The 16080-nt window shown below is 38.2% G+C and overlaps 1 protein-coding gene across 1 annotated transcript; it reads left to right on the top strand.

The window, feature by feature from the left end:
* The first annotated feature begins 9932 nt into the window (after positions 1-9932).
* Positions 9933-12517, top strand: LOC137132781 (gap junction alpha-8 protein-like). Its single transcript, XM_067515746.1, has one exon. It carries the CDS (start codon positions 9942-9944, stop codon positions 11208-11210), a length of 1269 nt encoding a protein of 422 aa, XP_067371847.1. The 5' UTR covers positions 9933-9941; the 3' UTR covers positions 11211-12517.
* The last annotated feature ends 3563 nt before the right edge of the window (positions 12518-16080 follow it).

Here is a 16080-nt window from a genome sequence, read left to right as displayed (position 1 = left end):
GCAAAAATCCTTCTTTCAGCAAATCTTGAGATAATTTATCACTGGGCCATGTTCATAGCATTTTTAAATGTTATAATTCACTTCAGAAGTTAAGAGCTTGTGTCAGAGTTGAAACATGTTACTTTAGGATGTGTGTTACTGCCATTTTTAAATATTAAATAAATATTAAATAAATATAAATACAGAAAATATTTTGTCCTGTAAAGCTGAAACTTCAAAACAGATGCAGTTTGAAATGCATAAAATAGGGAGGGTTTGGAGAACATCCAAAAGGCCTTGATATTCGAAAATATCTGTGCACTGCATAACTGAGGCTAAGCCTTTTTTCAGTACATGGCACATCAGACCAGCCATGTACCAAAGGGAGCTGCAAAACAGGCAGACGTTTGGAAAACTGGGAAATGGGCACTGATATATTGGTACAAATATATATCAGTACAATTTGGTACAATTACAAATAGAGTATAAGCCCCTACGTCAGGTTCCTTCTACAGATGTTGACCTTTAGCAGCTACTTTCAGGCCTTAATGGGCTTCTTTGGTTAAGGTCCACCCAGACTGACAGGAACATCTCTTTTTTTTGCAGTGTTTGTCTTTATTTCCTAGCTTAATCTTAATTTGAATCTTTTCCTGAGCTCTCAGTTTCTCTTGCAGTTCTGCTCGTGATAAGCGTGGATGGAGAATAATCATAGAAACAAATAATATAATTTCATTATCAACTATAAAATCCTATTAAAAATGGATTGAGACTAATCGATCATTTTAAAAGCTTTCTCTCTGAAAATAATAATATCATTCATCTCTTTTCTCACATCTGGGCATGTTGGCTTCTCTGACCTCCTCCCATCATGCTAATTTTCACAGAAAAGACAAAGACAGAGCCTGTAGGAGATTTTATGTCTTTATTTGCAATTGGCACACTCACTCTCACAAATACCTGTTTTTAGGCATATAATGTATAAAATGATATTCTATCAAATGAGTTCAATCTTTGTGTGACTATAGTTAACAAAATATGACGAAAGCCCCTTTTACCTTTATTGATATTACTCACATTAGCTCAGAATCAGCTGGTAGGTCACACAAATCATCCTCACACAGCGAGTGACAATCAAAATACTATGTCCAGCAAATGTCCCCAAAGAAACTGCCTCTATACAAGACAATGAATGCTCCTTAAACAGGAGACACAGGAGGGTGGTGTTTGGTGGTGTTGTAACAGGACATGGAAGGGGAAACCTTAAGTATAAATGCAGGTAGTGAGTCCAAACAGTAAAATCTTCTCACCATTAAAACACACTGTTTTCTAATCTTACCCAGAATCAATCTGTATTTAACTCTCTAACAAACTGTTCTACAATGGCCGGTGAAAAATATTTACCAAGGAACAAACGTAAATTTTTTAACATTGCTTTGTATTTGTAGTGACGCATTTTACTTTCTCAGTTCTCAAAATTGTATGCATGTGTGTCTGTGTGCCAGTGTGTTTAAAAGACCTGTTTTTTTACTTCCAGCCTTTAAATGACCCTGAGACTATCGTCTGCGTGAGCAGTGTGAGCACATGAAGGACAGTGGTCTCGTCCAAATTCAACAAATCTGACCGCCCAAATACAATGGTCCAACCAAAGTCCAGCTGGGCGACGAGAACTCAGCCCTCAAAAACACAATGCAATGGCCTGGGACCAGATGTGAGACATATTGCAGTGCTTCTGGGTGTGTGTCCACCTCAGAATGCCCTTAGCCTCGGCCATACATTTCGGCCTCAGTTTGAAAATCCCCAGGTCAAACTCCTATACCACCGCTTCCATAAGTCTTGTCACCAGTTTGCAGTTGCTGACGCTGAAGCAAGTGGTCGCAATTTCACCATTGTTTACTCAGCACATTTTGTGTATGGTTTCAAACTTTCTCACCATCACAGGAAAGAAACAACTGCACAGTTCTCAGAGGAAATGAGAAATTGTCGGAGACGAATGTTCACACTTGAAAGTGCAGGGAGAATGGTCTGTGTGAAAGTGGCTGTACAACAAAGAAAGCTGCTGTTAAAATGTTGGTATCTTAACATCTCACAGCTCCACTCAAAACAATAGAAATCACTCTAAACATATGACTCATGAAAAACAAAAAATCTTTGCCTACAAAGAGAAAAATGAAGGCTTTGTCACCAAGCCAGTAGGTCACTAAAACACAAAGAGACATGATAAAACCACAGGGAACAACAACAACAAAAAAAAAACAGTTCAGAAACAAGTGCATCTCTGTCTTTAAGCGTAAAGCCTGATGCCATTGAGGTCTTAGTGCTGTGCTGTGTCATGGGACTTAGGTCATGTTGTATCTATGAAGGGCATTGCTGATTTCATCTCTTTAAACTGCTGTGGAGGCCTTTTTCCTTTCTTCTCCTTTCTGTGCTTGTTAACCAGCCAAGACTCGTGTAATTTTAAAAAAAAGCGAATGGCAAAAAAGACATACTTTTCTTTAAAGCTCAGGTTTGAAAACTAATTACAAATCCCTAATCAAAGTGACCGAACTATGGTAATTATTAATAATAATTTAATGTTGCCAGCAAGCCCTGTGGAGTGACTGCTGTAATTTAGACTTCGGACTGCTGGACTGTCAATTTATTTTAATTTAAGATGGCTTAATTGGTTTTGCAATGAGGTTAAGTGATTTCCCTCTTGTGTGTATGTACTTCTTTCCTCTGCTTTTATACATTAATTGTCAATTTATTTGTTGTTTTATGAAAAAGGTCTTTGAGAAAAATGGAGATTATGACTTCAAAGAATTATTGAGCGTATATAATGCATGTGTATAGTGTATCAAATCAAATGAGAAACACATTAATGAAATGCATCAAATGTGATTATGATGTCTTACTTTGTAAAGAGAATTTTGTACTTAGTCTCTGTGAAACCAATTTGAACCATGCTGTCTGCTGTTGGGAGGATATATCTATATTAGTGCATCATATTCTACAGCTGAATACATAGTTTGTTTGTGAATGTGGATCTTACAACTGTGAAATATACAACAATCAGCCACAACATTAAATGTCAAAGTTCGGCTTCGGCACTGTCTGCAGCTACACAGCCTCATACACTGTGTGCAGAGCTTGTAGAAATAAACAAACTCAGTACTCAGGTAAAAGTGCAAATATTGGTCCAAAAAATAGTTCCAGCATCACTTCAAATCTTTTACTCAAGTAAAAGCCCTAAGCCATTTACTTGCTTAAAGTACAAAAGTAAAAGTACTACACTAAGATTCACTTATATAAAATGGATTATTACAATACAACACTGATTATGGTAATTATGGCAAAACATGGATGTGTACATATAATTATTAAAACACAAGGGTCAATGTTGGTAAAGGTGGAGCTTATTTTAACAATTTATGTCGTGTCAGTTTGATAAACCATATCGATACGTCTGAATATTTTTATATTAAAACCATATAATTATTTTACCAACAGCTTGTGAGTATGATGTTAAAGGTAGAACTTGCAGCAGAGACTGTATATGTGTACCCAACGAAGTAGGGTTACTCAGATACGTCATGGTACATTTCTACAGTGTTTACAAGTCAAGGGATGGGGTGGATTAAATGAGTAATATTCATGTTCTAAACACACAAAATTCTGTGTCAGTGAGAGAATTGAGAAAAGGTGTGATGGCCAGACAGAGACACTGATGTTAACTTTTCATCAGTGAGTTTGCCACAGTAGCTACACTGATTTTACAACACTGATAGCTGTGAAACAGACTCCCTTCATTTTACAATTAGTTAGGTGAATAAAATTTCGCTTTGTGCCAGAACAAAATTTTATTTCAGTCTGGTTCCACACCGGAGTCCACCTATTGAGTATGTGCAGAGTGTATGTGCATTTGTCAGTTTTTGTAATATCCTTCATGTATTTGCTGTACAAAGAATTATTTTACTAACTTACCAAGGAAGCAAAATCCCAGCAGTTGACGGCTTCTTCTTTCAGCTCTGCCCTTTGCTCAAAGGATATAAGTGAATACAACTTTTAACGACGGGGAAGGAAACACTCTGACTTCAGTCATTTTCATCAGATGTCATCCGAGTCTTTCCATCAGATGTTTTACGACTAATATTAACTCTGATTTTGAAAAGGCTCAAAATAAACATGTCTGAGCCTCTGTTGCATTACTGGACAGGCTCAAAGTTGCTGGTTATAAAGTCCTTTGCTGACTAAAGGATGCCCCCTATCAGCTTCAGTAGCTCGTTTAAATGACAATATAAATGTGTAGTACAGTACAGGAAGAATTATTATCACGTTTTTTCAGCCGACAGCAAACCTTGAGATCTTTAACAGTACAGACTAACATTATGGTAGCCTGACTCCCAGTACACTGCAGCATTCCTGTCCTGCCTGTAGCACTACAGTCCATTGCTTCTGACTGAAAAAGCATCAAATACAGAACAAAGCTGGAGTCCTGCTTCTACCCATATGGTTTAGTATATTTGTCAGTACAGATTTTCTACTATGAAAAGGTGTCTGTTGCAGAGGGAAATGACACTTATGAGATGAAATAATAACATTTTTCAGGAAGAACCTGAAAAACCTTTACATTTACATTTGGTCATTTGGCAGATGGTTTTATCCAAAGCTACTCACAAGTGAGGTACAAGGCAAACAAAATCTAAAATAATTTTTTTTTCCGAGGGATTTTCACTAACACCTATGAGCTCATGAAGCCCTGAAAGATTCAAAGGGTTAAGATCCTGTTTGTCTGATCTGTTGCTGTTATAAAGAAACTAAGTTTAGTCAAGTTAAAGAAATGTCAGTAACGAGCTGCTTATAAGTTTTAAATGTTTTTGCTGTGAACATGCTTCAGTTGTTTTTGCTCCTCTTGATGATCCTCCTGTAAAGTCTCAAAGAAATCAACTTTAGGACAAAGTCTAGTAATTTGTGTGTTTTTGATTAGTTCCATTTTGTGAGTTGTACAATTGTGCTTTGTGTAGTATGTTGTCTTCACTGTCTCTTTTGTCTCTCCTTTTTTCTCATCCTCCTTGTCTTTAAAACCACTTCAAAACTTCTGCTTCAGCAGCTTCTATGAGTTTGGTTTTCCTCCTTGCTTGCATTTCCTGATGTGCTGCAGTCATTCCTGATAGCTCCCTCTATTGTGCCGACACAGTGTAGACAGACCATCCGTGTGCTGTTATGACAAGGACATAGTCCTTTAATGGGACAACTACTAGAAACTACTTTTAGTAGCGTGGTGGACTAAAAGGTTTGCCTTCACTTTACATAATGACCTGTTTCGCATCATTGTACATTTGTCAGAACAGTATGTTATTTTCAGTATAAGAACAACCTCCTCCTAAATAGTGTTTTTCTCAGAGAGTGATGAGAGATGCTGATTGTGTGAGAGATGACCGTGAGGCCAAATTAAACCAACACATTACAAATGTTGTAAGATTAAATATGTTTTCAATTGGATAACGTCGATAAAGACATTACAAACTAAGATGTGTATTACTTCCTGTCTTTCAGAGGCCCTGAGAGCAGAAAGCGTGTGGCACCATCGCGCCATAGGCAGATTGCTGTACGATATGTTTGTTAGCGTGTTAGCATTCTGATTAACGGCCGGTTGGTACCCTGCTTCGGAGGTTTAATCTGGGCTCACGCCTCGCTGCACATGCTCAATAGAGTCTGCACCCTGCATCATGACATCATGTCTTTGTGTGAAATCCTGGTGCCATTCACAGGCCCATCGTAGGGCTTAGCATGCATGCGTCCACTATACCAACACACGACTCTTTAAAGGGAGTCCCCTGGTCCCAAAGCTCGGCGGCTACTCCCTGATGCCTCCACAGAGCTCTGAGAATGGCTTCTATCGTCCGACACAAAACGGACTGAGCCCATGTGGCGTCCAGGGACCAGAGCAGAGCAAGTATAAAGGCTTTCTTGTTGGGGACATTTTCAAATAAGAAGGTATCACTGCTCCTGGACATATGGAAACCATAGTTTTATCCTGTCAGCTAACATACACACAGATGTTCCTGGACAACATATTATTCAGAGAGAAGCATTAGCAAATGATTTGGGGGACATTCAACATGGCATCATCCTGTATAGTATCTCACTTTTGTGGCTTTTGCTTTAGGATTATGTCAAACATTATGGGGTCAGTGGAGTCTCACTTTGGAGGCTAAATCTGCCACTAACAAAGCCCAGAGAGCCCAGAGAGCAAACATCATGAGGTCTAAGTCACCAGTCCTGTGAGGTCACCTCCAACCAAGAATGCTATTGGCTGAGAGACAGTGAAGGTGTGCCATAAAGAGATGGGCAGAGTGGAGATACATCCATAAAAGAAACACTGACTTCTTCTGGCAAAAAGTTGCAGATTAATAATAAATAAATTATATTGATTAGTTGCATTTTGTGAGTTGTACAATTAATTGTGCTGTGTGTAGTTCTCTTCACTGTCTCTTTTGTCTCTTATAGATAGATCAATAGATAGATATATATAGATATGTATAGATATATATAGATATATAGATGTAGATTAAGTCCAGCTCTACTAAATAAAATACTACTAAAAACATAATTAAACATGTTGTATGTTTCTTTTCCCCTTTCATGGTCATGTAACGTTTTATTTTGCACCCAGTCCTCTGGGTCAAACTCTAATAACCGGTGTCACTGGGAAGATTCATGTGCAACTTTTCAGACCTTAATTCTGAATTGTGGACAACATACTTCACATAGTTTTGTTACACATTACGTGAGAGTTTACTACCAAATATAGATAAAGTATACATTAGATTCCAGTGAAAATACCATTGTCCAAACCTTTTTAACTACAGGAAAAAGTCATCAGGGCTGGAACTATGGAACCTGGACATTAAATTGTACAAAGGGAAATGAGTTGTGTAACTATAAATAAACTGTTTTAAGCTGCCATGTAAATTGTTTAGTTCCTTCCTTTAAATTGGTGAATCTGTGTGAATCAGGGAGAGCAAAGTTTCAACAGTTTAAATAAAAGACAAACAAGATCATTCTTTAAATAAACATTTTACTAATGTAGTTAACAAAATAAATATGTTAGGAACAAACAAGTCTTAGTTTGATATACATTGATAATGTTGCACATCCTGTTTCCCACTTGCTAATACACTTGATTGAATGGTCACAAAATGGCAATAAAAATAAATTTTCATTTTAAATCAATGAACAACATTAGGTTAAACTGTGACTGAGCAGACAGTGAAAGCCCAATTCCTAATTCACAAAAACACAACAACCTATAAGAAATGAGGAAGCACCTGTAAACCTGTTTAAACTATCTCTACAAATGAGCTTGATCCCGACTAATTATGCCTTAGATAGGAAAAAACCCTAATTATTGATTTTTACTGTCATATATGTATATAACATGTATAGATGTGTATATTTTAATTCTGGTAGCTTATATGTAAATATATATATATTTAAAAGATTTTAAAAGTTAAAAGTTTTTTGATTAGCCAATATGACCGTGAATTTTAAAGATGGATGAGTTATTACAAGCAAGGAAAACATATACATAGAGAAAACCACAATTAATCAAGATTTAGATTTAGTCATAAAGTAAAATGCAATATTATATTTAATACGGTTTGATTATTAAATTTATCACTAAAATATTTCATTAAAACAAATCTATTGTATTGTAGTCTAAATAAATATTTAGTGTCAATTACTTCCTCGCGTTATTCATTAAATTAGGTTGAATATAAATTGACAAATCAATTCACAATAATTGAGGTCCCGAAAAAGGCAAGTAATCACACAAATAATACTATGTAATATTTTATTAAATTAAACATATAAACAATTTTTTAAGCGTTTTTTTGAAGCAACGTTTGAAGCTGTGATGCCAAATTCAGGAATCAGAACCACAGAGACCGAATTTAAATTCTTATTTATCACTATACATTTTTCCCAAGTGTACAAGTAAGATTTTATTCATATTTTAACATGTGGCTAATATAACTGCTATTTTATTATAAGGCTTTTAGTTTTGCAATTTTCAAGGTATTTTAAAATGGGAATCCAAGAGATTTAGACACCGCAGTAGCTTTTCCTCTTTTCAAACATCTGTGGAACGATTCAGTGATCAAAGATTGCTGCTGAATATTTTTCTTCCCTGAGTTGGGAAAGTTTGACTAACCACCAGTGCTTCTGATAACCTCCAATAGAGAAATTTCAGTGTGTCCTTTCACTCAGTAGTTGACATGCTTCACATTCCAGCTACGTGACACAGATATGATGATGCACACAGAAATGCACATGCAGGGATGGAGTTTGTTATCTGCTCTGTGAAAACTCACATTAGGTAAAATGTACATTTTTGAGTGAAGCTTTAATGAAGTGTGACACGTTTGTGTTTGCATGTTATTAGTTTGGCTCTCATTCTTGTGTTACATTTTATGAGAGGAGTAGTAAATGAGTCTCAATCTATAAAACTTGTACATTTTAAGATCTTGAAATATCCTAATATATAGATTATGAAAATGTGTAATTGTAAATAGATTCATTTTACTGTCTCAATGCGCTGAAAAAAATATTAAACTTGTATTTACTCAGATATTTCAGTCTGGTAAATATCTTTCTATTAATTTTGTTGTAGATTTAAGACTGATATAAGTCATAACAAGTCGGAACAAATATCCAACCGGATTCAGAGGTATTCAGTTTTTTCTGAAAATGCCAGCATGGCAGATCTACAGTAACTTGCTATATGTGGTGTCCTGTGGGGGCCATGTGTGCTGGACATATGTGTATGAATGACACTATAAGTTAACGTTTTAATTAGTTCTTTTGTACAGTTTTAAATAACAACAGTCAAAATATCACATTTTCAAAATCAAAACTGTGATCATTCAACTTATTTAAAACTTTTTGTTATTGTTAAAATTCATTAACTGTTGTCGGAATTGAATAGTTATATGAAAAAAGTTAAAAACCAGTGTTCAATGCTTTGCCACTGACCCTCCATTTTTGCTGGAATACTACATGGCACTAAAGCTTGAGGCAAACGCTGTTACTGTTGTTTTTTCTATTGTAGCATTGCTTCTATATACAGTAGATGCACGACGAAAATGCATGCATGGAGCTGGACTGTGCCGTGGACCCAGTGCCCTGACCATACAGCATCCATGTTGGTGTGGGAGCCTGAGGCCTGCTCCCATACATCCCCGCTCTGGCTCTGTTGATCCTATTGTCTTTTGCGTCACCACACGTCGCCCGGCAAATAAAGGCCGTCTGGCTCCAAGCTTAAATATTGCAGCAAACTAAAAACCAACCATCAGAGCCGATTCATTCACATCTGCTCAGTGGGGCGACAAGGACAGGGCTTTAGGTGGGAAAGAGGGCAGAAAAAAGTTCACTTTCCCCTGCCGGGTGCCAAGAGAACGGGACAGGACTCAACTTCGCCGGAGCCGCAGCTGTGGCAAGTTGCCCATTTAATTACATTTAACCTTTATCATACCTTACAGACGAGGGGACTATGTGTTACTTTCTGAGGAATCGTTAGTGGTTTATATTTCTTGAGTTTTTTAAAAGCCAGAGAGAGAGATTTGTGGTTTGCTTGTTTGTTACAGTTTGACATGGGTAATAATATTAACATTAGAAACTAGCAGCCTTCATTACAATTAAATCAATGTCCTAAAAGTTTCTATTTAACATTTAAGAACTTTTAACCAACTTTGGAAAAAGAAATCCTGAATTTCACCTTCAAATTCTCCCTGTCGCCTAACTGTAGCATAAAATCATGCCTTGTGTTAAATTTTTGACTTATTCCAGTTTTCCTACATTTTTTACTTTTGGCACTCTGTTCCTCTCCCCGGCTTTCCTTCCTACCCCACCCTCCCTGTCTAACTGCACCCTTCATGTCCCTCCCTACCCCACCCTTCATTCTGCAGTGCTACGGACCGATCATGGGTGACTGGAGCTTTCTGGGTAATATTTTAGAGGAAGTAAACGAGCACTCTACGGTGATTGGCCGGGTGTGGCTCACAGTGCTCTTCATCTTCCGTATCCTCATCCTGGGCACGGCGGCAGAGTTTGTGTGGGGCGATGAGCAGTCTGACTATGTCTGCAACACACAGCAGCCTGGATGTGAGAACGTGTGCTACGATGAGGCCTTCCCTATCTCCCACATCCGCCTCTGGGTGCTGCAAATTATCTTTGTGTCCACACCGTCTTTAGTGTATGTGGGGCATGCGGTGCACCATGTCCACATGGAGGAGAAACGTAAGGAGCGTGAAGAGGCAGAACTTAGCCGGCAGCAGGAGCTGAGTGAGGAACGTCTCCCTCTAGCACCTGACCAGGGAAGTGTCCGAACCACTAAGGAGACAAGCACAAAAGGAAGCAAGAAATTCCGGCTGGAGGGCACCTTGCTGAGGACCTACATCTGCCACATCATCTTCAAGACTCTGTTTGAGGTGGGCTTTGTTGTGGGCCAGTACTTCCTGTATGGCTTTCGCATCCTGCCTCTGTACAAATGTAGCCGCTGGCCCTGCCCCAACACTGTGGACTGCTTTGTGTCCCGCCCCACGGAGAAGACGGTCTTCATCATCTTCATGTTGGCTGTGGCCTGTGTCTCACTCTTCCTCAACTTTGTGGAGATCAGTCACCTGGGCCTGAAGAAGATTCGCTTTGTGTTTCGTAAGCCAGCTCCGGCCCCAGCCCAAGGTGAGGGGTCGGCCCCTCTGTCCCCACATGGAAAGAGCCTGCCCCCATTGGCTGTGTCCTCGCTGCAGAGAGCCAAAGGTTACAAGCTGCTGGAGGAAGAGAAAGCCCCACCTGTAACTCACCTCTACCCACTGGCTGAAGTGGGCATGGAGGCTGGCAGAGGTGCCCCACCCTTCCAGGGACTGGAGGAGAAAGTGGAGGAGGTGCTGCCCATGGAGGACATCTCTAAGGTGTATGATGAAACTCTACCCTCCTACGCTCAGACGGCTGAGACAGGGGGGGTAATATTACATGAGGAGGAAGTGAAAGAGGTGCAGCAGGCAGAGGCAGAAGCAGAAAAGGTGAAGGAGGTCATGGATGAGGATGTAGAGGTAGAAGGTGCGGTGAACGGGGAAGGGGTAACTCCAGCGGAGGCAGGGATGGAGGCCGCGGATACGATAGAAGACACCAGACCGCTGAGCCGACTGAGCAAAGCCAGCAGCAGGGCCAGGTCAGATGATCTCACTGTATGAACCTGTGAGAGAGAGCAAAAGCACACTTGCACACACAAAATGTTCAACATAAGAGAGAGCACACAGACACACACAGACATTCACACACACACACATGCACAAACACACACAGAGCTAACTCAAGGCAATGCACACTCTTGAACATGCAGGTCAAAAACCAATTGGTTGAACAAGCGTAGTTTAAAACCTTTGCAACACGGGGAACAGTTCTACCAAGCAACAAAAAAATCAGAGTGTTTGTGTTAAAAATGAAATTAAAAGTATAGGTTACAGAGGGGAGGAGTAGGTTTTTTTATTAAGCGTGTTCTTTTATATAAAAATGTGAAAAGGAACACATGCAGGGGGAAATGTTTTTACTTGATGAAAATCCATGTTGAATTTTTAGAAACACCTTTTTCTATTGAAAGAGTTTTAATCATATACAATGTGGGATTAGACATTTTTACATGGGGTTTGAATAGATTAGGGGAAAGAGAGTTATAGCTAGGCACTGACTTTCTTTCCCATTGAGAAAGCAACATACTGTAAAAGCAGCACATGGCTGCATCTGTTAAGAGGGCTCTCACATAGATAAATCACACGATCAAGTGCAGGTGTACAGCTCTTTAAGTAGAAGAATAAAAGTCCATTTTCAGGTTGAGAAGAGCATTACATTTTTTTTTTTACACATTCAGAGGTTTAGACTCTGAAGGTGCAAGGACCTTAACCCTCATAACACCTCATCTATGCATCACAGGATTCTTTCAAGTTAAGAGAGACACGCATTCATTTCAGAGCATTTCTCTACTTTTCATGTTTATATACCAGGTAGCACAGCCAGAGCTGAGTTAGTGAGGAAAAAAAAAAGACCACATGTTGAATGTCTTTTTCAGTGTGATTCTGCTTCTTTGCATTTTAGATTTGCTTATGTTTTGTAGCTTTTAATTAAAACTGTGTACCGTGGTATTGGGTGCCCATGGACGAGAGCAGGGCACATTTACCCCTATCAGAGAATGAACTATAGTAATGACCTCAGTCCAAATCCTCTCTTTTCGTGCTGTACAAACAGGCGTCCGAGTGATAAAGATCGTGCACCCTCAGCACAAAGTATTGTTGGACATGAAACAATAAAAGAAACCACACTCATCAATGAAAACAAGCATCCTTGACCTGGCTGTAAAATAAATGTTTCTACTTGATTTTATGTGAGCACAGATGTTTCTTAACAGGCAAGAAAATGAAAATGCTCATGACATTTGACATGTTTTCAAATTCAGAGAGAATCAAATAACTAGGGGGAAACTCCCACTGTACATAACGACCTATGCCATGTCCTATAATGTCCATAATGTGCAGAACAGGTGTTTTTAGTACTGTGACAATCTGAAAAAAAAATCACAGAAGCTTTGGCTTTGATTACAAGATTAATTTAATATCACAAATCCAATATAAATAAAACTGAAAATACCTAAGTGCAGTATTGTGCAATTATCAGAGTCAAGAAAAAAATGTCATTATCAAGAACTTTCATTTAAAACATGCCTTTGGTTTATCGCAAATCTTCCGCTCACATTCTTCAGCTTTGTTATTTAAACCAGCTGACACCGTATGATTTCCTGTGCCTTTTCTGTAAATGTAAATTTGCAAATGTTGTAAGATTGTAGCATGTGATAAATATCTGCTCTGGGACCTATGTGAACTTTTTTGTGTGTTTGTGTTTTCATTTCTGTAAGCAACCCTTCAACACACACACACACACACACACAAACATACCCACTCACACACAAGCTTTTTGCAGCTCACAAAGTGTTTAAAGTACTAACATATACTTTTAATGTTTACAAATTATTACTACAAAGGTTACATATTTGCAGAGAGCAATACAGCAATCAGCCACAATATTCATACCATTTGCTGGTTTTATTTTTTGTTGTGATGGGACAGCAGCGGGACTCTAACCATTCACCGCAACAGGGGAGCTGCAGAGAATCAAAACCACCAGGTGGTGTTAATGTTGTCAGTTTGCACTCACACAGGGCAGACGTACACTCAAACATGTGTCTTAAAGGGCACAGACACAAGGATCATAGTATTTTTTGGGGGGTATTATCAAATGGCTCCAGAGAAAGGCGCCTTTGACCCCTTTGTGACCGCCCCAGCCATCCCTTCACCTCTCATAACCCAGGGCCATGGAATCAGAATCTGAAGAGAGCTCTTAAATTGCTGAACACATTAAAGCATTTGACATGTTTTATTCGAAACGTGATGCTGGTCCTTGTGTACATTGATGTGACTGGTAATGTCTGACTTTTTCTATTTCAAGAGTGTCACATTGCCTGTATGTTTGTAAGAAGACATGATTAATCTTTGGAAAGAAAAAAACATATTTTTACTAACTTTTTTGCAGTATCTTCTTCTGCAAAGTGAATGCAATAAAAAGTCACATGTGGAACTGTGTTTCTCTGAAAATAATTCACACACAATCACATGCTGTTTTTTCTAAAGCTGTCAACAACATGCTTAATCTTCACTCCTCTTTTCTAATCATAGCCCCAACCTTTATTTAACACCTCAAAAGAACCAATGGTACGGAAATGAATTTTGTCCACACAAAAACACATACATCTACATTCACACACAATGCCAGTACAAGTGCTCAGAAGTACAACTGTAGCACTGGATTAGATTATAAAACCACAGTAAAGTTTGCAGTGCCATATGTATAAACATTCACTAACTAAAGAAGTTATGGGTCACAGGAGAAGCAGGGCAAGTCACCACTCTACTGCAGGGCCTGCAGACGGGCCTATGGGTGATTTAAAATTACTGATTAACTGCATGTCTTTAAAATGTGGCTGAAACCATGACCTTCTAACTATGAGACAGAAAATCCACTACCCTGTAATGTCCTCATGTTGAAGCATAATTAATTAATTTCAAAACACAGTGTTTACATAGAGGTTTTGAACAGTGGCTAAATGTAATATTAAGTGGTAGGACCTCAATTACATATGAGTCATGAATTTCTAGTGCTCGATATAACATATTTGCCTATTTCTAACATTTCTCACATGTTTAATCTGTATCTCAGTTTTTCTTGCAGTGTCTTTACTTTTAGCCACTTAGAATTTTACAAAGTGGAATAAGTACTCAGGTGTGTTACTCACTTAAGCAAAAATACCACAGTGTAGAATACAAGGAAAGGTCTGACATTTAAGACAAGCAAACATTACAAACATAATTGCATCAAATATGGTTGAAATCCCCATAGAAAAAGGCATATTCAGAATAATTACGAAGTACTGTGTAGTATTAATTGCTAACTAAAGTCATTGAATACATAGTCAGTACCTATATAAATGTATGTATGAATACAATTCTTGTAAATGTACTGATTTTCCACCTATAGAGCAATAAGGACACAATAGCAGAGGAGGTGCAGAACGCAGACGGAGGACTTGTTGGGAAACAGCTTTTGTTCACTCCATGCTGCTCACTTACTTTGTCCTATAGCAGGACAAAGTAAGTGAGCTGTTAATCAAGTAAAAGTGTAAAGATAAAACAAATTTAGGACAGGATCATCAATATTAACACTGTTTACTGTTAAAACATAAAAAATAATGTGAGGGAGAGTGAACAGAGGATAATATCACTAAACAACTTAACAAACATGTAGAAATTCTTAAAGGGAATAAAGGCTGCAGCTAGTCTATAAATTATTAACATAAAGGTGGACGGAAAAACAGAACGTCAATCATTAACCCCCCTTGGATAGGATAAGAAGAATGTTGTTTTTAGTTTTAGACAAAGTATTATGTCTATGAACCTATATACCGTATTATAGTCCTATAGTAACTTCATCACCACTAAGGGGCAGTGTTGTAAAAGGTTTCTTAATTCTTTGACTGTCTTTAAAAAAAAAGCTTCTAACAAACCATCACGGATGTGATGAGGATGTGCTAAGAATAAAATGTGGACGGATGTTTTATTTTTTTTCAGTTTTACTTTCTAAGAGGATACTCTTAGACATACTCTAACTGTTGCTTCCTGGGATACTCACGCTGTTTGTACATTTAGTTGTTTTCTCCTCCATTCACATTGGTTTTCTTTTTCAAATGTTGACAGTGTTGTCAAATTGGTTAAGTTGCTTTCTTAAATAGTTTGTGTTTTGTGTTTTTGCATTTATTTTTGCTCAAGTCCAGCACAGAATCTAAAATCTTCTTCATCATTAATTTAAAACTCAACTTACAACATATATGCAGTTACCTGTGTTATTATGACAAGGCACTGTGGTATTTTTGTCTCGTGTGTGGAGTACCCTGGTGTGTGCCATGTATGCCAACTCACATCACTTTCCAGGCATGCAGTGCTTTTATTGTGAGTGAGGTAAGAGGCCTCTTAAGGTTGTGTAAAGCCAACAATCTAAGAAAATATTTTCTTACAGAGTTTCAGGATTCATAACAGCTAGGTGTGTGCCCTAACAGAAACACGGTGTCAAGAACAAAACCTATGCAAACACACACATATCAAAGACTAAATATATGTGGATTGACTCCAGGGGAAAACACAGGTCCCAAAACAAAGGTGTTGTTGAGCAGGTATACTCCTATAAATTCCTCAGTGATATCATTGATGCAAATCTGATCTGTGAAGCAAACTGTCCTATTTTCTAATTTTTCAAACCATAATAACAATGTTTTATTGTGCTGTCATTGAGTCAGTCCTGTCTTTTTTTTGGTGCCATGGTTTGACTGCAGTTTTGTTTCCTTTCTGAAAAATATATAACATCTAACAGTGTCCTTAGGGACGACACTGAACACCTAGGTGTCTGTCCGAGATATGAGCTTTGTAGTTAAGAGGACTAGCTAATGGACCACACCTACGGAAAACC

Source organism: Channa argus, chromosome 9 (assembly GCF_033026475.1).
Source record: "Channa argus isolate prfri chromosome 9, Channa argus male v1.0, whole genome shotgun sequence".
Taxonomy (NCBI): Eukaryota; Metazoa; Chordata; class Actinopteri; order Anabantiformes; family Channidae; genus Channa; species Channa argus.
Note: the sequence above shows the minus strand (reverse complement) of the source record. Positions and strands in the feature narration are given on the sequence as shown.